This window comes from Geotrypetes seraphini, chromosome 13, assembly GCF_902459505.1.
Source record: "Geotrypetes seraphini chromosome 13, aGeoSer1.1, whole genome shotgun sequence".
Classification (NCBI taxonomy): Eukaryota; Metazoa; Chordata; class Amphibia; order Gymnophiona; family Dermophiidae; genus Geotrypetes; species Geotrypetes seraphini.
In genome coordinates, this window is record NC_047096.1 from 2,923,514 (window position 1) to 2,945,772 (window position 22,259).

The window sequence follows — 22,259 nt, forward strand, 5'->3', positions numbered from 1 at the left end:
AAAACTTGGCTGCCTAGCAAAGAATCAGGGCAGGATATTGTACACTGTTTAGATGATTTGATAGGAGGTTTAAAAATTAATTCTAAACGAACAGGAGATACAGAGATGCACTGGCCAGGAAACTGAGAACTTAAAAACAAAAGGCAGTAACCCAAGCCAGAGTACAGGAGTGGCAGAACCAACAGAAGTACAAGTTGTTGGTGAAATTACATCTATAAAAAACCCAAGCAGCCCTTGAAGTCCTCCATTGTAGCCCTCAATCAATTGGCTGAAATACTCTTCAAATCCTGTAAATGTGGGCATTTTCAAAATTCTTGTTTAAAACAAGCACAGGCAGTCCCCGGGTTAAGAATGGGTTTCATTTTTTAAAACTGTCTTAAGTTGAATTTGTATGTATTCTTCCCACCTTCTTGAGACCCCTCTTGCATCCCTTTCCATCCATCCCACTGTTCCCTCTCCACAACCACATCCAACATTACTCCCTCTCATCTCTTCCCCATCTCACTCCTCTCCCACCATGTCCAATAATTCTCTCTCCCTCCCTCTGCTCAACACTTTTCCTTTCTTCATTTCCCCATGTGCACCATCTCTTTCCCTTGCTCTGACACCCAATTCATGCTTTCTATTCTGTCTCCCACCTCAGCATCTCTTTCCCACCCTTCTTCCATCCTATGGCTCATGCTCCCCTTCCTCCATTCTATATCCCAAGTTCATGCCCCCACACTCCTTCCATTCTTTGACATTTGTGCTCTTTCCCGATCAAGTCCCAACCTGCCCCTTTCTCTCCCTTCCTCCCGCCAGTGGGTGTTTACCTTCTAGCCAGCTGCTACCAGCTGCAGCCATTTCTCTGCACAAAGCTGCCAGCAGCAGCTCCTACACGCATCCTGCGGCTGAGCCAGAAGTCTTCCCTCTGATGTGAGGATACAGCCCTAGGGGGAGGGTGGGGTGGTTCTTTCTCTTGGTCAGTCTGGGACGCTGCCTACTTGCCAATGCCTCTGCTTTTCACCCAATATCCTGGGAATCAGCACAGACTACAAAGTGAACTCGAAGAAGAAGTGCTCCAGTTATCAGCATAAACACTAAACTACCATACCACTATGATATATTGAGTTCCTATGAGTGTCAGGAACAGAGCATTCAGCACAGCTCCCTGTGCTAATAACCGCTATCACGGTTTAGTTAAAAAAAAAAAGGGGGGGGATTTGTACATTGCTTGGCCAGATGAACTGAATTACAATAATCTAGAGTGCTAAGAATTAGAGAATGACATGGACAGATTCTCCCCCATCCCATCACCATGAGTTTTGTAGCTGACCTTACCCCAGTTCCTATAAAAACTCTGCCTTAACTGCACAAGCCTCAAACACTTAGGATTTTAAAGTGTTTGAGGCTTGTGCAGATGAGGACAGAGCTTGCAGGAATGGGTCAGGAACAGGAAAATGAGTTCCTGTGGGGACAGGGAAAAATTTTGTCCCCGTGTCATTCTCTAACTTGGGCACTGCATTGCAAACCAATATGCTGCCACAGAAAAAGCCCCAAGCTTGGACCTACTGACTGAACATAAAAAACAGGATGCAATAGTGGTTTTATTGCCAAATAATCACATGGAATAAAAAAAATAAAGAAACAGTTGGAGACGCATCTCATTTAAAGGTAGTGAAACTAGAATTTACAAACTTAATTAGCACAACCTACTCCAAAGTGAAATTGAAAGTTCCAGCCACTCCTGTGAATTTTTATTTATGGACTTTCGTAGTAAGGTCAGCATTTAGTTCAAGCCTATACAAACCCTAGAAAAAAATTAGTGGAGAAATACTGGATTTTCAATAGCTAAAGTGTTGATTCAAAAGAAAAATGTTTAAAAAACCCCAAATACCCCCATGAATATAAACATTTGTTAGAACACCTGCCCATCCTCTTCGCACTACCCACAGGCGCTGCTCTGCACCTTGAGTTCTCAAGCAAGGTCCTTGGCATCACTATTGATTCTTCTTTCTCCCTCAACAACCATCTCAACTCCTCGGCAAAATCATGCTTTTTCAGCCTCCACCTGCTGAGGAAAGTAAGATCCTACTTTCACCAAAAACATTTCACCGTCCTCATCCAATCCATCATCCTCTCCAAACTTGACTACTGCAATGCCATTTACTTATGCCTAACAAAAAAAGTCTTCAAAGACTCCAGCTTATCCAGAATACTGCAGCCAAATTGATCTTTGCAAAACGCAAAGCTGACCATGTCTCCCCACTCCTGTCCAATCTTCACTGGCTCCCAGTGATTTCCAGAATCCATTTCAAATGCTCCTGCCTGGCTTTTAAGATCATTCACGGCATCCTTCCTCCCCTAATCCCACTATCCTTTAACTCCTTGAGTCCTGACTCCACCAAACCCGCCCAAAGATATAAACTATCCTTCCCCTCTCTACGTGGTATTCTCTATGCAGGTAAACTGGGAAAATCTCTTCTCTTCAAAATCACAGGTCTCTGGAACAACCTTACTGTCCCGCTGTGGAACCTGGGCTCTCTCCAACTATTCCGCAAGCAACTGAAAACTTGGCTCTTCTCTAACATGTAATTCTATTTTTCCCCTTCCTCTTCCATTCTATATATAAGCTCATGTAAACCTTTTCCTTTCTCTTCTTATATTTTAAGTTCTTGTAAACCGTGCTGAGCTCCACTTCCATGGAGAAGATGCGGTATATAAACTTAAGGTTTAGTTTAGTTTAGTATCAACTTGGCAGATTTGCTATGGCTTTGTAGTGATTACTTTCATTCTGAGTATTTTATACACTCAATCCCCATATAATGTGAATGTTAAGGATCCAAAATATTTGGCTATGTGATAAGTGAATCTGTTATAGGAGTTTCAGTTCAATATGTAATAAAAATGGTCCAACCCTTTAAGTCATTCCATGTTATATTGAACTGAGTGAGGATCTGGGGCTTGTTATGACCCTTCATATCTGACAGAAAACCATTTACATAAAGACATCAAGTTAATTAAAAAGAAAATGGGGGGGGAGGGGGAGAGAACATGTTTGTCTCAACTCCAGCGCATGGGAAGCTTGAAAGCCCTCAAGAGCCATCTAGAGATGAATCAAAATGTTGGAAGGAAATTTGGCAGAGCATGGCAAATCACTGTAAAATTCTCACCATGCTAGCCTCTGATTTGAATTGCCTTCAAGGAAGAACAATCCAGGAAATCGATTAAAAAGCTAGTGGTCTGAATATGGCACAAGGTGAAGAATTTAACCAAGGAGCTGGTGAAGTAATGAAGGTGAGCGTTCTTATAGTATAAGAAAAATTCTAGATTCTTATTTAAGAAATTGGATAAATCTATATGTAAATAGAGATCCTCATTAATTGATTGGTACAAGGAAACAGCTATTAAACTTGCTAATTCATCCAAAGGACATGGGGTGGATGAGGATGATAAATACAAAAATATATTTCAGAGAAAAATCAAGCATGTCCAAGAAAGAATACAAAAGCAGTGGTAAATGCTTAAGGAGCCCTTGAAATAGCTCTGCAAATAGAAAAGCCATCCAGCTGCCTTGATCTTGGTGAGGAAATTAAAAACCAGGAGGAAGGACTTTGAACATGAGATGGCTGATGGAAACAAAAGACAAAGCCAGGCGATTTGGCCTATACTGAAATTGATCCACAGTCATTGAGGTTTTAGACTGGAGAACTCTTACCTCAGATCAATCTCATTTACTAAGATCTTAACTAGGGCCCTTTAAGACTACCCATTAATGATAAACCGACACTGGCCCCAAAGACAGAACAGAACAGGGACCAAGGCTTTGTTAGTAGATCGAATAAAAAGCAACTGGTTTGCTTGCTAAAAGAAAGCAGCTTAATAGAAATAACCCAGGAAGGCGTCTCCTGCCCCTTGGGCCCTCTTCTGCACATACACCACTGCTTGAGACTTTTGAAAATCAGTTTCTGCTATTAGTACAAATCACTGATCTCATCACAGTTAGATTATTGTAATGCCCTCATGGCACATTAATTCCTTAATAATTTAGCTTCTTCTGAACACTACTGATAAGCTAATCAGAACAAAAAGTACGATTGTGCTAATAAATCAGTTAAAATTCCCATAATTAAAAAAAATTACTCATTTTGTTTCAAACCACAAAAATTTGGGATCTCATTGCTATATTCCAATAGCTGATGCTTTTTGTAAGAATTTGAAAACATTTCAGAAATGTCTCCTAAACCTGTCTAGTATCTTTTTCCTCATTCCTCGATGAGAACCACTTTAGATCAATTTTTTTTTAGGATTTAGCAGGATAGAAACACTTGGATTAGATTTATAATTTCTTCCATGTGCTGATGTCGCTGACACTCACAGGGACTCAAAGTACAGCCAAAAGGAAGAAAAGATGACGTCTGAGTCACAATTGTGGGTAAACTTAAAGAGCCTAATACAGACATTATTCCCTATTGAATAAACCACTTTACAGTTTGATCTACAAGGGGAATGTAATGAGGCAGCACATTTCATAGTACAGGAAAATTTCCTTTCCTCTTTTCCATGCTGGGTCCAGTGATAGGTAGGCAACAAGAACAGAGTGTAGATTTAGATTTAAAAACACTAATTGAAGCTGTGTCGGGTTAAACAATTCTGTAACCATCAACTGAGCAATCAACTAAAGACAGACAGTGTGGGTGTGTTTAACCAGATCAAAAAATCTTGACAAACTGAAATCAGATCTTCCTACTTTGCGGTTTCATTCTTGCCCAGCCTATCAAGTCAACATTTTATTCCGAATTTCAACTCATGCAAGATCTGGAAATGTTTCTGCTTATTAAAATGAAGTACCGACACCATGTTGGAACCTTGTGCCAGCTTCTCCCTCTGTCTAAGTCAGGTGCATTTCCCACCTTGACAGAACTCATCGCAGTCTAGCATGCCGGAGCTATCAGAATGATCAATCAATCATTTACAGCAATAACTGCAGATTAAACAGTCAAGGGTACCTAAACCTGTTTATTTCTTAACATTTATCCTTGGAAGAAGATGCAGAATTTGGGATGAGTCAAACAGTTATCAAAGGGCAAAATGGTGAAGACTTACAAAAACATCAGCATGTCCATGAAAAAGCAGAAGCAGCTGTGAAAAGCAGCATATTGAACGTACAGAAGGCTTTATTCCAAACAGAACAGATACAGCAAAAAGTTGAAAGCACCAGAGACTTCAAAAATCTCAACATACACATACGACATCTGCTCTCCTGGCAATCTCCCAGCTCAAGTGCAGCACCTTTTAAATGCCTAACTCTTCCTTCAGCATTAACAATAATTCAATATTACACCATTAAGACCATCTTGTGTTATACGTGTGATGTGCACCAACCTCAAAGAAAAGTGAAATCAAAACCCAAGTATACAGTACATTGAAAGGTCCAGACACCCCTCTGGGAAATGAAAGCTGGAATCTAACTGCTATCAGTGCAGATAATCTTTCATCGGTTCAAGTAGCAGCAGTAAAGCCAACATTAGTTAACTGGATTTGACTTTTTTTTTTTTTGCAGGTTAAAGACAGCTGACAAGATACCAGGGAAAGCAACAAGGGGGAAAAATACCTAGACATGCAAACATTTGTTCTTTAATTGGACTATAAACCTACTTTTCTAGAATTGCAATATTAGCCTTAGCTGTCCTGTATTAGTCAGCAAGGCAACATCCCAAGCACAAGTAAAAACCTGATATAGTGTTCACTAGTGTTAATACTGGTAAAATAAAGATCCTGGTCAGCACGAGCTGAGCCCTAGACTAGTGTCTTATAGCACACTGCATCCATGTGACATACATGTTTGTGCTTTCTCCTCCATAACTAGGTAAAACACTTTAAAAGCATTTATAAATGGCAATATGATGCCAATGCATTTATGTGGCTTTCTATTTTGGTCACCTCTAGAGAATCCCTTCTTTTCAGATATTCCTCTAATTCTGTAAAATTTAGGAAGTGACTAAAATAGCTATCGAGATCTTAGCGTAACAGTGACTAGACCTCGAGTCCCAAAATCACCAGGTGGTATAACATCCCGATAGCCAGATATTCTGGGAAGAGAGGCGACGGTAGCAGATTCTGATCTTTGAAAAACTCCCCCAAACCATTACACATCTTTGCATACTGCCTGCCTCAATATATGGATCCTAAGCCTTCCCTGTAAACAGGTACATGAAAAGGGGCCACTCAAATCTGCACTGCAGCCTGAGGTGTACCAAAAACCCACTCGGCTCTGCAAATGCCCGCTTACATATTTCTCATCCGTCTGAAAACCCCCACTGTACATGAGAGAAAGCCTGTATGAGAAGTATATGAATATCTTTCACTGGACAGGGACAGAATCCCTGTTCTCACTCACTCAATATCCTTTAAAAACTTTTTTTAAAAAAAGAACAATACGTTTAAAACATTTTAGTGCCTCTAGTTTCAACATGATTCTCATAAAATTGAAGTCCCCCAACCCCCATGAACTTGTGTTACATTCTCCATGAGGCTGAGTCAACATATTACCAGTACTGCAACTTTTACCATACTGGAGCCCTGAACATTGAAGTCCTCATTATAAACTGACACAAATGACAAAATAGCAAGTCAACTGCCCTTCACCAGAGCCGTCTTGGAGTTTTCATATTAAGAGTATCAAATAGCTTATGTGAATTTCATTCCAATGGAACAGTGAAACCTTCTATGGCAGCCCAGATGCTTCAGTAAGTCACTTTTGTAATGTAAACTCTGCACCTTTAATACAGCATTACCCTTGGACAACAACCCCCCCTCTGACCCCAAGTGGCATCTGACCGTCCTTCTCCAGCTTAGCAATTTCAATGTTTTTTTCAAGCTTGCAGCTGCCGGTGGAGGAAGGATACTAAGCCTGAATTCATGAAATACTTGCAGAAGAGTTCTTAGTAAAAAGTTATGCCAAGTACAAGGTCTCGGTGGTCTGAGATCACAGGTGTCCCACAATCTCTTCCTCCTGCAGTGCAGAAGAGTACAAGTTCCTTTGGTTTCTGTCATATCTGAAAGCCCATTACACCATCCTTTTTTCAGTCCCTAGAAGCAAGAGGAAATGTGTCACCTTGCCAAACAACTCCGACAGTGCAGACAACGTGTGATGCTCAAGTTCAGATGAGTGTGTTTCGACATGGAGTTGCTCAGGAGACCACACTGCCAGGGAGCAAGCATCTCCCATCCAGAAAAAGCAGGGGAAATTTAGTTCTTGTTCTTCGATTTGATCAGGTAGAATCATCCAGGCCTTTGTTCAAATGCTTTGCATCTGACTTGCAAAGTCTCTCCTTAATGCCTTGCAGGATAGGCTGTACAATGCCCAAGAGGGGGCGCTGGGGAGGGTCTCCATTCCAGCATGCCTTCATCAGCTCCCAGCATTCCTCATCGAACACGTCAAGCTTTTCTGGGCGCACACCTAAGAACAAACAGCTTTCATTTGGTTGTTTTTTAACTTAAAGTGCATCTGCTAAAAAGCTTTCTACACCTATCCAATACAAAACAATGCCGTGCAAGGATTTTTCCATAAAACCTAAATGTTTAAGACCTGGAAGACCACCTGAGATGGCTTAGGGAAATCCATTGCTTATTCCTAGGATAAGCAGCATAAAATCTGTTTTACTAGTTGGGATCTAGCTAGGTATTTGGGACCTGGGTTGGCCACTGCTGGAAACAGGATACTAAAGGTCCATCAAGCCCAGTATCCTGGGCAATTCTTATGTTCAAAACAAGTTTTGAACACTCAGGTTATAAGGTCAGGGCTGGCAGGAGTGCCCAGGCCTATAAGATCCAGGTTCTTAGGACCTTTTCCTTAAGCTGTTTGGCTACTTGTTTAAACAACCAGCTCTTTGGATTGGGAGACCTGTTACCTGTGGAACTAATACACAACGCAGGCCTGTGTTTATGGATGTAAGCGTCATGTCATTTTTGTGACAATCTTGGACTTGTTATATGATAATTTAAAGAGTCATTAATAAAATACTGTTAATTATGCAAAATATGTAACTTGATACATGGTGTATCAAATTGGATATTCAAAACTTAAGCAGCTTCTAGAACTTGGGAACCAAAATTGAATGACAAATTGGGCAATTGGTGGGTGGAGGCAAAAGTGACTTCAGTTTTCACCTGAAAATGTGTCACTTAGCATCACTAGTCAGTGACCAAATTTTTCAAACATTTGGTCTGATCAGTGACAGCAGACTTTAGGAGGCTAAAGTTTCAGTTTTGGTCACAGGAACTGACCCAAAATCTATGTTCAGGGGTATGATCAAAAGCGCCTGTGCTTTCTGCCGAAAGTAAAACAGACCCTTCCCCCTTCCATCCCCCCCTGCCTAACAGCAGTAGACTCTCCCAGGATCTACCTTAAGAAGCCCTGGTGATCTAGTGGCCTCTTCAGGGACAGGAACCCTGCTTATTCCTTCCCAAACCGTTGCTCCAATGGAAATGGCTGCTGAGACTTATAAATGTTGTAACATCTAGTCTGCCCATCCGCAGAAACCATTATCTCTTTCCCTCAGAGAGATCCCACGTGTCTATCCCAGGCCCTCTTGAATTCAGACAGTCTCTGTCTCTACCATCTCTTCTGGGAGAGGTGGTGGATACTTCCCACGACAGCTTCATGAACTACTGTGGGAAGTCCAGGCAGCCATTTTGCAGTTGGAACAGCACGGGCAAGTGTGCCAGTTACAACCACAAAATGGCTGCCAGGACCTCCCACAGCAGTCTGAGAATGCTGTGGAAAGTCTCGGCAGTCATTTCCATGGTAGCAACACATGAGGAAGAAACAAGTGGAGTTTGTTCCTTTTTTTTTTTAAAAAAAAAAAAAAAGTCCACTAGATAACAAGGGATTCTTAAGGGGGGGACCTGTATAGACATCTTCATTTACATTTTGGTTTCTACTAAAATCAAGTGGCCTATTTTGGGTCCAGATCCTGTTTTGGAAGAAGCCAAAAATTCTGGGTTTGGTTGGGCTCTAGAGGGCTTTAATATCCCCCTTTTCTCCACCGATTGCTTCAGGTGCACAGTGAAGTTCATGGTTATTTCTGCTCCAAGATGTGCACATAAGCTAAACTGCCCATGCTATGTACAGTTATAAACTCATCGAATCAGGCACTCTGCTCAGGGAGTGGTAACTGGTTCCCAACTATCTTCATTGAACTGAATTTCATGCAGCAGAACTGTCTGTTGATCTTAGAGAGATCTTGTCAGCAGCATGATCACTGACTGCAATTTCAGTGGTACGATGCCCTGTGACGTTACATTAATCTTTTCCCAATGTTTGAGCTCTCTGTAGTCATCTTGCAAATAATCTTTCTAGCAGATAAGTTACCTTTTTTGACATTATTCCAGAGGTGGTCCTTGCTGGAGCATCTCTCAAAGGCTTCAGGTAACCTCACTGATCCAGAGCAGATATACCAGAATAGGATGCCAAAAGCATAAACATCTACCGAGTTGTCATATTTTCCTGAAGAGGGAAAGAGACCCATAGCTGACTCTTGCATGGAGCTCAGTGTGTGTAGAAGAGGACTGCTAGGGATAATATTTAAAGCGACCTCCCTAGAAAGTTGTCCAAAGCAGTCTACACATTAAAAATATTGTCAAGTTTGTTTTAATTTAATAGACGTTTAAGGTAAGGTTTGCATGCAGGAACTACTAACTAGCTGTACTCCTCAAGCCCCTTCAAGGTCTGGCTGTGACAGTGGAACAGTAAATGAACTCCCTACTTGGCAAAGGTTCTTACCTGTGAAGAGCTCAGGAGCCATATGTATGGGAGTTCCCACAATGCTTCCCGACATCATTGCCTCAGGTTTGCAGAAGCCCAAGTCTGTTATTTTGGCCCGAATGTTCTCATCCAGCTGTAAAACACGTTTCACATCGACATCTGCTATAAGTTTTGGTTCATAATCCCCCTCAGCCATTTACAGCATTTAAGGTAGGAATGGGGTCAAACATTTTAGCTCAGCAACAGCTGGGAAGACATATTTGTCAGACCCAGCAGTGGCAATTCTTCTCCCCCCTGAAGTAGAAATAAATCTTACCAGGACATTTTTGAGTTTGATGTCACGGTGGACCAGCCCTTGGCTATGAAGAAACCGGATTCCTTCTACAACATCTAAAGCAATCTGTAATCGAACCTCCAGAGCAAGCTCAGCCTGCAGCAAGAGACACATTATTAGGTTATTTGCAGACTTATATCCCACCAAATCTTCCTGAGCGGAGTTCAAGGTGTGATACAATAGACAAATGTGGTAGCATCCATTTTTTATTTTTACACTGAGTGGGTGGGTTACAATCTTAAACTATTTATGTCTGTGATTAATATTGATGTCAAATCAGTGGTAAACAACAGTACATCTGTCAGTGCAGATATCATAGTGGTCCTGATTTAGCAGTAGTGGTGTTCATTTTCAGTCGGGAGCCTAGTATTACTTGCATATTGTATAGGTATGACTGCTTACTTTTAGTATGGGCTACCGATGTGGTGCAATCAGTGTAGGTTACGTTTGCTTTGAGATTGGGAATATATTGTTCAGTTTTATTCCTTGTTAAGGTCCATTGAAGAACCAAAGATTTTAAGGATTTGCGGAATGAGAGATGTTATGTGGGGCTAGTGAATGCCATGTTTGGGCAACTCAGTAGATAAAGGAGTTTTGCATTTTATTCCATTTACAGATGGAAAGGATAATATCAGGCTGTTGATTTTTCCATTGTTTGTGCGATCTTCCCAGTAGTTCTGTGAATCTGGGGAAGCTGTTGGGGGTTAAATTTTGCCACTAGCAAAAGCATACAGGCTAGTGTGTATAAAAGGTCAGTCATTAATGCACTTTTACCAGCAACGTGGCCTAGGATGGGTAGGTTCCTTACCATTGCCCCAGCCACATGGTGCCACAGTTCAGCAGAAGTATTTCACATCTACAGAATATCCTGTAATCCTGAGGACATTTGTGCCACCAGGCTGCACGGAGTTCAAATAGATGCAGCACTGGAGAGACCACATCTCATTTGTCTGCATTTTGAAAGTTGTATATACAACTCAAGCCCACGAATGGGCCTCAAATTAGTTTGATCTAAAGCTTTCCAAACAGCCAGGGGGCTCAGTTTACGTGTCGTATGAAAAGCCAGTCAAGGCCCATTCTGGTTACACTACAGTCTTGTGCATGCAATAGCCTTTCCCCAGAGGCTCGTCTTCTCACCTTAAGTGCTGTGTAGAGGTCTCTGTGTAACCGTTCCATTATCAGTAAAACGGCAATGTTGGAGCCCCCACCATAGCTGTAATCTATAACTGATCCATGGAGGTCAACCAGACGCTCATGTTTTGGCAAAGACCTGCCCCAGAAGAAAGACCGCCTTAGATAGAGTTTCAAACAGCAGTGTAATGCCCACCCACCTTATAAGGACTGAGACAAAAGGTCACAGACCACAAAATTATCTACAGCAAGAAATAGGAAAACAAGTCCAGCTGATTAGTAACTTACCTCATGTAGTGAAACTCAAGAGCAAGGTCATTCCAGTGTTTCTCATCTGGTGGAACAACCGATTTCAGTGCACATGGAAAGTGTCCACCCCACTCATCACACAGGTAAACCACACCGTACTGACCTCGGCCTAATTCACGGCCCAGCTTGGGCTTCCCTGCAAATGCCAAACAGTCGTGAAACCAGTGAAATGGGTTTGCCTCCTACACGCCTTGACGTCTGTGGGAAGTGATTACTAAATGTGAACACAGAGATGTATAAAAGCCAGTTTCAAAGCTTCACTGTTTTTAGTAAAAGAGGATCTTGCTGGCTTCTGTAGGAGGTGATGCTGCTGCGCTAAGACATTACTTGTGTAAAATTAGTCAGTTTGGTCATTTCAGTAGCCAGAACTCAGGTGAAAGTATTCCAAGGAGAAACAAAGCAAAGGCCTCTGTTTAATAGCTGTTCTGTGATCTAGTGAAAAAAGCAGGCTTTTTAAAGTTACAAAATGTCACCAAGTTCCTAAAAACTAAATTTACCTCAGGAGACATTTTTAAACAGCTTTGATACTCAGTCTCTAAAGTGTTACTTCTGGACAGTAAAGGGAAGGGAAAGGGGGGACTTGCCTTTTTGTTGCTTTGGAATTTCAAAGCGGTGGGCGCTGGAGGATTAAGTGACTTTGCCCATGGTCACAAGAAGCAGCACTGGGATTTGATCTCAACCTCTGGGTGCAGAGGCAGCAGCTCAACCAGTGAGCCACAGCCCTTCCTCAGAAAGATTGGGCAGGGGAGGGTTATTGGGGTGGGCAGACTTGGTGGGCCGTGGCCCTTATCTGCCGTCTATTTCTATGTTTCTAATGAACGGTTAGGCAGCAGGATGCATAGTAAGGAGTCCCTTCTGAGGAAGTCGGTAGCATTTCCCAGCTTTCAGTAATGACAGATGTCAATGTTTGAATAAGATCAATGACCATAAAGACAAGGTCTGATGTAGGCTGCTGGCAAAAGGTGGCAGCCAGCATTGTTGCAGCGTTTGGGTATGGAAGAGGTAACTTGTCTACTTCAGCTGGTAGAGAACCAAAAGGAAGAATCTCAGCTGGGCCAACTGGTTATCTACCTTCATTGTTATTTTCTCAGACACAGAATGTGAAGACATGGAAACCACTCTGCTGCATTCTGCAGGGTGTCATCTTCTGCTTATGTGCCCCTCTGCTCTTCAGAACTAGGTGTAACTCACTTAGGTGCTAGGTGGGATATAAATGAAAATCACTGCTCCCAGTTTATATTTTTTTAAAGCTAACACACATCCATTATACTTCAGAGTGTAGCAGTAATTTACGGTATAGGGAGTCCCTTTAATAATCCCAATACACAGAATCAGACTTGTAAGCTTTTTGGGTAAACATTTCTAAAACCACAAGCCACTGTCAGAGATAAGTGAAAGTTATGGGGACATGAGAGTTTCATGCTGGTTAACACTGGTAAGTAAGCAGGGTCCAAATCCTCCGAATCCCAGATCATGTTTATATCTGGGCTCAGGATGACTTCTATGTTCAGAAGTAAATCTGAGATCGAGAATCCAGGACAGAATATTTTAGCCACAAGATTAACCCCTCCCCCCCACAATTTCCTGAAAGACCAACTCTGCTTACCATGTAACAAAGCATCCTGCAGGGATCTGCTCTCCAGTGAGAGGCGGGCCAGCCGCGGGGCATGCTCCTTCCGCACCTTCAACCACAGGTCCTCAGTCTTCTCCAACCTCCAAGAATGGCCAACTTCAAGCTGTGGAGGAAAACATTCAGAGCAAAGCTCAGGTAAGAGTTACATTACAGAAACATAGAGGCACATAAAGGCCAAATGGCCCATCCAGTCTGCCCATCTGCAGTAACCATTACCTCTTCCTCTAACAGATCCCACGTGCCTCTCCCAGGCTTTTATTGAAATTAGACCATCTCTGTCTGTACTACCTCTTCCGGGAGACTGTACCACGCATCTACCACCCTTTCTGTAAAAAAGTATTTCCTTAGATCACCTCTTAACTTCATCCTATGCCCTCTCATTGCAGAGTTTCCTTTCAAATGAAATACTCGACTCATATGCATTTACACCATGCAGGTATTTGAACGTCTATCATATCTCCCTTCTAAACTGCCAGTTGTTACTAACTCAATTTTATCCCTTTTTCCCCAATCCCAACCCTGGGGATTAAATTTTCTAATTAGTAGCTCAAACTGGGATATAAACACAAGCAAAAATGTTCAGTGCAATCAGCTCATCCGTTGTGTTCTCCCAATACTTAAGACCTGAATCCTCTTCATATTCCAGAAGAGACGTGGCCAAATGGTTCCCACTTATCTGTCTTATCATTCCCTGTGCGATTTCCCCATCTGAACAGTGTATTGATGCACCTTGTCCAGACTGTAAGCTCTCTTGAGCAGGGACCATCTTCTGTGTTTTGATGTACAGCACTGCGTATGTCTAGTAGCGCTATAGAAATGATTAGTAGCAGTACTTCTGTCAAGGAGTCTGACCTGGGGCAAGTCACTACCCGCCAGTGCCTCTGGAACCCTCTTAAACTAAGCTCTTCAGGGACAGGACATTCAGTGCTGTGCTTGGGTTGTGCACTAGTGAAATGGGTGCAGTGTTTCAGTCCAGTCACTAGTTTATTAGCACCTGCTGAAAGAGCAAAGGAGCCCACTAAAACGACTTGCCACTATTTCAGAAATCTAGCTTTCTGTATTCCACAATCAACCGCTGAAACTGTTGTGTGAACAATCCAAAATTACTACACGTTAGGTATAACTAGCCTCTTGAGTCTGGCCACTTACAATTTGGGCTTTTTTTGGGGGTGGGGGAGGGGGGCTGTTATAAAGGAGAGAAACCACTTCTCCTTGGACAAGTACTACTTTGTGGCCTTTTCTTAAAGGAAAGTGTGCTCGAGTCACCACCCCAGCTCGAGGAGGATATGGAACCTGTACCATAAGCTAGACAAGGTCTAGGACTTTCTGCCCTGCCGCCACCTCAAACTTGCCTAAAGCCTATCTATACTATTCTCTTCCTGGAAGAATATATACCTGTCGGAGGGAAGCTGCAAAAGCCTCATGGGAGCTATTCAAGCGTTTACAGAACTGGTTACATATCGTCTTAGCCAGCTTGCCAGCACTGAGGCTCTCAATTGCATCCTGAGCAACTTTCCTCTTCCAGTCTGTGCTGATGGCAGGGGGACTCACCCAGGATATCCGCTGAAAGATCTGTTGACAGCAAAAAGCAGTCAGGCTTAGGAGCTTGCTTATTTACAATCAGCAATGTCTCCTTTGCTCATTGGAAGATGAGGTTTTTGTTAGGATTCCTTACGTTAGGTGTTCAATCCCAACCCGCAACCTGGGAGTTGCAGAAAGCCACACATGCTCCTCCCCCTTACAGACCGAGTTAGATTCAGTTTAGTCCCAAAGCAAACATACCTGAACAACTCAATGACAAGGGAAGTTCCCCAGCAACATAACAGTTTCTGTACAGGTCTGCTCTGCAAAACATGAAAATAAGTAATATATAGGCCCAATGGCAACACAGAAAAAATATTGATGAACTATTTATTTAAAACATTTCTAATCCGCCTTTATCCAAGGCACCTCTCAGTATCACATACACACTTCAGCTTTGATCACCTTAAAAATCATAAGATTATACCATCTTAACCTATAGATTACATATCAGCCATTCATCTACTACCATTCCTTCACAACAACAAAGCAGAATGAGCACCCACATGAAACAGCCTTTGGTAACTTGCATACCTCACAGAAAGGCAAAAACTTCCCACAAGGAGAATAATTGAGGCAAAAAGCAGGCGATTCAGAACTGAAGTTACAGAGAGCGGGCCATACTGAATCCTACAGATACTAACAGAAAGAAGATTATCGAAGGTGAAAATCTAATCTTCCATTCTGTTACCTACCTTTCGGAGCCATAACCACCAAAAAGGGAGCTTTCTCTCAGGCTCCACCTGGTCCAGGCTTTGGCATAAGAAGCCACAGTAGAGGGATTATTATTATTTTTTTTTTTTGGGGGGGGGTTCTCTCCGACTGCCAAAGTATCGAGATGACATCTGAAAATCCCCGCTACATCAGGGTTGAGTGCTCAAGAGCCATGTCGTAAGACTGGAGCAACTGGAATCATGAGGTTGGAATGAGTCACCATCCAGCAGATGACTTGACCACCCAAAGGCCACAGAGGGAACAAAGGAGCTTGTGAGGCATCCAGGGCTGAACCAAGGCATCCAACCTAATCTTCCATGCTCCGTTCTGAGACTGAAGAAGCACCAGACCTTTGTTTAGGCAGCATTGTGAGAAGCCCCAGCTGGGTTTGATTGCTTCAGAAGAGAACGCAGACAAAAAGCTGACCATGAGAGTGACCATGCTACTGGGTCTAGGACTGGACAACTAAGGAGGCTGCCTGTACAATGTCAACTCCAGCCACATGGGCTGCCGATATGGACAGAAGTGATTCCATCCTGCAAAACAGCATTGGAGCTTCAGGGCCCAAGGGAGTACTTCCACACACCACTTCTGTTGTTCCTTCTAGAAAGGGCTGGAGAGCAAATACCTGCAGGCAAATCACCCGGAGATCTAACACTGCGAACAAAGAGTCCACTGAGCATCCCAACCCGACAGATTGACATCCATCACAATAGTCATCCATGCTGAGATTTGAAGAAGCCTGCCCTAGCAGAAATCCTCCCCCTAAGTCACCAGCCTAAACTTTTGCAAGCTGGAACCATCCATGGGAGTGGCAGCTGAAGGGGATGATGCTACAGAGACCACCAAGAAAGGCGGTACTACTATAAAGGGTGCATGTTGTGCTCTGGCCAAAAGGCCCGCCCAAAGACTCCATCACCTACAGACAAGGTCAGGCTAAGGGAGCCGCACAATCCAGGAGATCACTGATCTGCCATTGAAGTTTGTGACTGTGTGTCTTGGTAAGACCACATGACCCTGCCGGGTGTCGAAGAGAAGGACCAGAGACTCCAGGACTGGGATGGCATCAATTGGAACTTTTGGAAGTTGACAAGCCAACCTAGGGCCTGTAGCAGAGACACTACCGTCTCCTGTGCACATCTGCATTCCTCACTGATCAAAGCTCGGATCAACCAATCATCCAAGGAGGAGGAACCAGGATACTCTATCGGCAGAGAAAAGCTGCCATAACTACCAACACTTTAGAGAAAATGTGGGGCGCAGTTGCAAGGTCAAAGAGCAGCACTACGAACTGAAAAAGCTGCTGCAGGACAGGGAAACGCAGAAATCTGCGACACCCCAGAAAAATCGGAATAAGGCGGAAAATCTCTGAGATCCAAGGATGCTAGAACTCCTCAGGAGACGGCAGCAGTGATTGTGCTCACAGCTTCCCTTCAGAAATAAGGAATGGTCAGGAAGCAAGTGACTGATGAGAGCCATAACGTACCTCCAGTCCATCGATTGTACTTCGGCATGAGAAAAACTGTCTAATCTAATCTAATCCTTAAAGGCCTGGAACGGTTCATTTTCAGCAGAGGCTCATCCCACCTGCATGCAGTGACTGGAGATTGCTGTGGGGAGATCGTTGCTGGAGGCGGGACCAATGGAGGCATGGTTGATCGTTGCTAGTTGTTGACTAGGATGGGGCGGCGTCTGCTCTCATATTGGGAAGGAGATGGTGGTGTCTCCGGATCTGAGGAGTGGGGCCGTGCTGTGGACTCCTCCTCCCTGTTGTCCGCCGATGGAGGCAGAATGCTGTATTCTTCGGGAGCTGCCCATGAGCATCCGCCACCCACCGAGAGCAGTGTGGTCCGGCGCTGGATTGTTCTATCTCTGTGCTTCTTCTGCCTGGAAGCAGCCTGCAGCAGCTGGAAAGCCCGAGTTGATATCTGTCCCATCTGGACTTTTGCCGCTGGGATTATTTAAAATATGCTGAGGCAACAGAGCTGCTTCAGGAAATTGGACTTCTGTCAGACTTATTTGATTTTTTTTTTCCAGTTTATGAATTATTTTAAATTTTATTCCATTGTTTTTACCCCTATTCTTTTAAATTTTATTAACTGAATTCTATTGTTTAATGGTTCCTCCCTTCTATTCCTTTTTACATATTATTTTAATTCATTTAGATATCATTTACATAGATGTAAAGTTAGGAATTTCTGTAAAGTTAGGAATTTCTATGAAACATTCTATACTTCTCTCCTCTCCACTCCACTCCTTCCTGCCCTCCATAGTCCTCCCTACCCTCTTCTACCCTCCCTACCCTCTTTCTCTGTAATGTCGCCTAGAGCTTGTATAGGTATGTGTGATGCACAAATGGAAGAAATAAAATAAATACAATAAAGAGTATCTACCGAAACCCGAGCCGTGTTCTGGAATGGGACTAATGAATGGACATTGAAGAAACGTTGCAAAGATGTGCAGACATATGACTCCTCTTCCAGCCAACCTGCCAGTGAGTCCAGAAAGAAACCTCTCTTGTGCCCCTCCCAAAAGATGTCCAGCACCCATGTAGCCAAGGACATGCGCATCCACTCCTAGTAAAACTGAGCTAGACAGCCTTCTGGAAGGCTATATAAGAGCATTAGCTGCCCGGGGGATATTGGGGGATGGATGGAAGTGGAAGTGTTATCACAAGGACTGTATCCCTAAGAACCTCTCCGGGAGGAAGAGACCAAGGAGCTCTGACGAAAATGGCAGGAAGGACAAAAATTACTACTGACCCCTCCCAAAGTCCGGCAAGACTTTTTCACAGGGAAAGACGTAGGGTGGCGATCAGCAACACCAGCCAGGAGGTCAGCCATTCTGAAGGGAAGTCAGCATCCCCTGCCCAAAGACAGTTCTAAAAAGACCAACACGTAGACACCGCCTAAGCAGTAAGATCTTGAATGAGATCAGAAAGGCATCAGCCCCATAATCCACACCGTCTATCACTGGCTGGGGACAGACATCCACTTCTGCAGAGGACACCCTGCGCAATCATGCATAACAAGCATGCGCCACAAAGGAAGCTGTCGCCACCTTGAAGCCAAAAGGTGGCACTTCAAAAGGTTTTTGGTTTTTTTTTAAAGAGAAACATCCACTATGTGATCCTGGGAGTCCTTAACACCAGGGAGGTCTGTGCGCCAGGTATCCTGCGCCACAGCGGAATCCACCTGAAAAGCAGGAGTCAGCAGAGAAAACTTAAACGTCAGAAAGAGCAGCCTGGGCATTCCAGACCAAGAAGATGTGGTAGAAAACTTGCTCTTCCGGAGTCTGTCATAGGGGAAGACACCCTCCAGGGATTCAAGACAAAGTTAGACAAGTTCCTGCTGAACAAGGACGTACGCTGATAGGGCTAGTCTGTTAGGGCGCTGGTCTTTGACCAGAGGGCCGCCGCGTGAGCGGACTGCTGGACATGATGGAGCACTGATCTGACTCAGCAGCGGCAATTCTTATGTTCTTATGGTGGAAAAAGGAAGATTTTTTTTTCCCCAGAACCCAGCAGTAAAAGGGAGAAAACCCTACATAAAATGGCTGCTGACTCCTAGGACGACTGGGCGGACTATTCCGAGCAAGGGAATCTAACAGTAGAGTCAGGAGATAAAGGCAGCATAATATCCGAATGGAATAATGTAATCGAGCTCTGCCATAGCCGGATGATAGGGCTCCTGAAAAGGGAACTCTGCCACTGGCGCAACTGGGCTAAAGAAACCAGATGTGCCCGCCAGCTGTATCCAACGAGCTAGGTCCGAAGAATATATTTTCCAGAGGGGGCGTAAAAAAATTCTGCTGAAAAGCCATTACAAAGTACTGCAGGGCCCTTCTGAGGCACTCGCGCCAAGAGTCCCTAGACTTGGAATACCGGCGTTTGGCGCCAAACTCCAGAACGGCCTCTGGATGAGAAATTTCCCTGAAATTGTAGATCCAGGCCTGTTCCCCAGAGCTGGAGGACCTGAATAAGGCAAGCCCAAAGCTCCCGCCTCCTCCCGGTATACGGTCGCAAATTCGGCACATCCAAGGAATACATCCAACAGATTAGGGGTTGGAGAGTCCATCCCAAACTATTTTTGATCAAATCGAGGGGGTTTGAAGCAGAAATACCACTTTGAAAAATGGATAGTTTAATATTCAAAATGACTGCTGTCAGTGAATTTGCACCAAAAATGGCAAAAATGAACAAAATCTAAAAATAAAAAAATAGCAATTTGGGGTCTAGGGAGGTGGGGGACCAGAACCCTACCCTCAAAAACTGTGAAAAACATGTTTTAAAGCGTTTTAACAAGCCACAAACGAAGTTTCCATAGGAAATAATGGAGGGTTTACTCAGTTTCAGTAGTGCCAGCCTGTCAGTACTTTTACAGCAGCTGAATGGAGGAAAATTATTTTCTGCTTCAGAAACAGTTCTAAATGACCAGACTTGAAGATCTTAAGACTGCCAGTCGGCCAGACACCAACTGTAACCTCTACCCCCCAGGATCCTCTCCATACAATCAAGGGGTGGCGAGAAATGCAGCCTATGCCCTGAAACCCGGGGGGTTTTGCTCCAGATGCATACAGCCTGTGCTTAAAACACGTGACAAGGTCAGTGGGCAAGCAAACTCCCAGGTGAACGGATCCCAAGAAGGTGGCACACAATAGGCTGGCTTCATAGATCCACTGAAGTTTCTTAGTGAAGCAGCAGTCCAGCTCCACAGGACTGCATCCTTTCCTCTGACAGGGGACCGCTGAAAAGGGGTCTCAAGGCACTGAAGCCACAAAAAAGCTAACTTAAGCGAAAATAAAAAAAAGAGAGCAATTCAAAAGACTTCTGCACGGATTGGTTGCAGAAATTGAAACTGAATCTAACCCTGTAAGGGGGAGGAGCATGTGCTCAGAAAAGTATGTGGCTTTCTGCAACTCCTGGATTGTAGGTTGGGATTAAACACCTAGTGTACGTATCCAGAAGGCATGTAATAAAAAAGTGAATACAGTTTACAATTTTACTGCTTTTGGTTCAAGAACCATACCAACAAAGATTGGGTACCCAAAGCCAAGGGATTCTCCAAAGAACTCCACATTCAGTCTCTTGGGTTTTGCTGCATCTCAGTGCAAGGGTCAGAGGCAGCAGCTGTTTGCATTTTCCACCCTTGTCCCCATACCTGTTTAATCTGCTCCCACACCATTCGACTCACACTGGATCCAGAATGAAAAGTCACTTCAACTTGATAGGCTGCATTCAATATCTGAGGGCAAAAGAAACCAAAAAGCAGTTACTTACCGTAACAGGTGTTATCCAGGGACAGCAGGCAGATATTCTCTACATGTGGGTGACGTCACCGACGGAGCTCCCTAGCGGACATTTTCGCAAGCAGAGTTGCTTGAAGATCTTCAAGCTTGCGATTGGCCCGCGCATGCGCGCGTGCCCATCCCACCCGGTCTAGGGCATGCATCTCCTCAGCGTGTCCTCAGTTCAGATAGCTAGCAAAGAAGCCAACCACGGGGAGATGGGTGGGTTAAGAGAATATCTGCCTGCTGTCCCTGGATAACAGCTGTTATGGTAAGTAACTGTGCTTTATCCCAGGACAAGCAGGCAGCATATTCTCTACATATGGGAGACCTCCAAGCTAACCAGAATGGGATGGAGGGAGAGTTGGCAATTTAGGAGAACAAACTTTGCAAAACGGACTGGCCAAAATGACCATCATGCCTGGAGAAAGTATCCAGACAGTAGTGCGAAGTAAATGTATGAACCGAGGACCAAGTGGCAGCCTTACCAATTTCCTCAAGAGGAGTCGAGCGGAGGAAAGCAACCGACACCGCCATCGCTCTGACCTTGTGGCCTGTGACTCGACCCAGCAGGGAGAGACCAGCCTGAGCACAACAAAAGAGATACAAGCGGCAACCAGTCAGAAATGGTCCACTTAGAAACAGGGCGACCCAAACGATTAGGGTCGAAAGAGAGAAACAGCTGGGGAGCAGATCAATGCAGAGCGGTGCGCTTCAAGTAGAAGGTCAGTGCACACTTACAATCAAGAGAATGCAGAGCCACTTCTCCAGGGTGAGAATGGGGCTTCGGAAAAAACACAGGAAGAATAATGGATTGGCTGAAAAAGCTCTACTAAAGAGTCTGGGGGGCGTCGAGGAACAACTTTGTGCAAGGTGGGCCGGGAAGACCCCTGGGTCCGAGGAATTAGCTAGCGATGCTTCGGGGAAGACTGGATAAAGGAAAATTCCTCCACCGGTTTCAAAGAAGACCCCTTAGAGACTGGTAGCTGCCTCGATGGGGAACACAACCCAGAGTCTAACTCGAGGACAAGCGTGTCTAGAAGGCTTTGCGGTCAGAGACCTGCCCCAAAGGGGCGGAGAAGACCGGGGCTTTTTAGGAGGGGCAAACCTCGACAAAGTAGTGGGGGGAAAAACGGCCCCCTGGCCTGGATCCCCGAAAAGTTACAGGTGACTCAGGGGATGAAGAATCGCTCGAGGGAACCCGGCAATTCTTGCGTGCAGGGCCTCGAGAAACGAGGGGACGCTCAGGCTGGTCAGACTGAGACTGGGTCGAGACCGAGGTCAGAGGCGTCGAAGTCGGGACCAGTTGGCTCACCACCGAGGAAAGCTGCGTGGTAAGAATAGCCTTAAGCATGTCCTCGAACATAGGCACCAAGACCAAGGATGGTTGGGTCTTAGGTGCAGCAGTGCACTCCTTCGGGGGCGACCTCCAGGAAGAATATTCCCTACGTGAGGAGGCACGCTTAGAGTGATGTCTCAAAGATGCCGACGAGGCGGCACTGACATGAGACTCTTGAGGTAGG

The 22,259-nt window shown here is 44.3% G+C and overlaps 1 protein-coding gene across 2 annotated transcripts in view; it reads right to left on the reverse strand.

The window, feature by feature from the left end:
• Positions 1-4,980: 4,980 nt before the first annotated feature.
• The window catches only part of DSTYK (dual serine/threonine and tyrosine protein kinase), a 32,743-nt gene continuing 15,464 nt past the window's right edge, over positions 4,981-22,259 (reverse strand). The window contains exons 5-13 of one of the 2 annotated variants that reach the window (XM_033918219.1): positions 20,610-20,693; positions 14,551-14,727; positions 13,129-13,258; positions 11,502-11,658; positions 11,220-11,352; positions 10,065-10,178; positions 9,767-9,881; positions 9,356-9,490; positions 4,981-7,441 (exon numbers count right to left, since the gene is read on the reverse strand). In XM_033918219.1, the coding sequence (XP_033774110.1) occupies positions 7,254-7,441; positions 9,356-9,490; positions 9,767-9,881; positions 10,065-10,178; positions 11,220-11,352; positions 11,502-11,658; positions 13,129-13,258; positions 14,551-14,727; positions 20,610-20,693 (1,233 nt within the window). In that variant the 3' untranslated portion in view covers positions 4,981-7,253. The remainder of the gene's footprint in view (positions 7,442-9,355; positions 9,491-9,766; positions 9,882-10,064; positions 10,179-11,219; positions 11,353-11,501; positions 11,659-13,128; positions 13,259-14,550; positions 14,728-20,609; positions 20,694-22,259) is intronic. The other variant, XM_033918220.1, reaches the window with a different exon arrangement.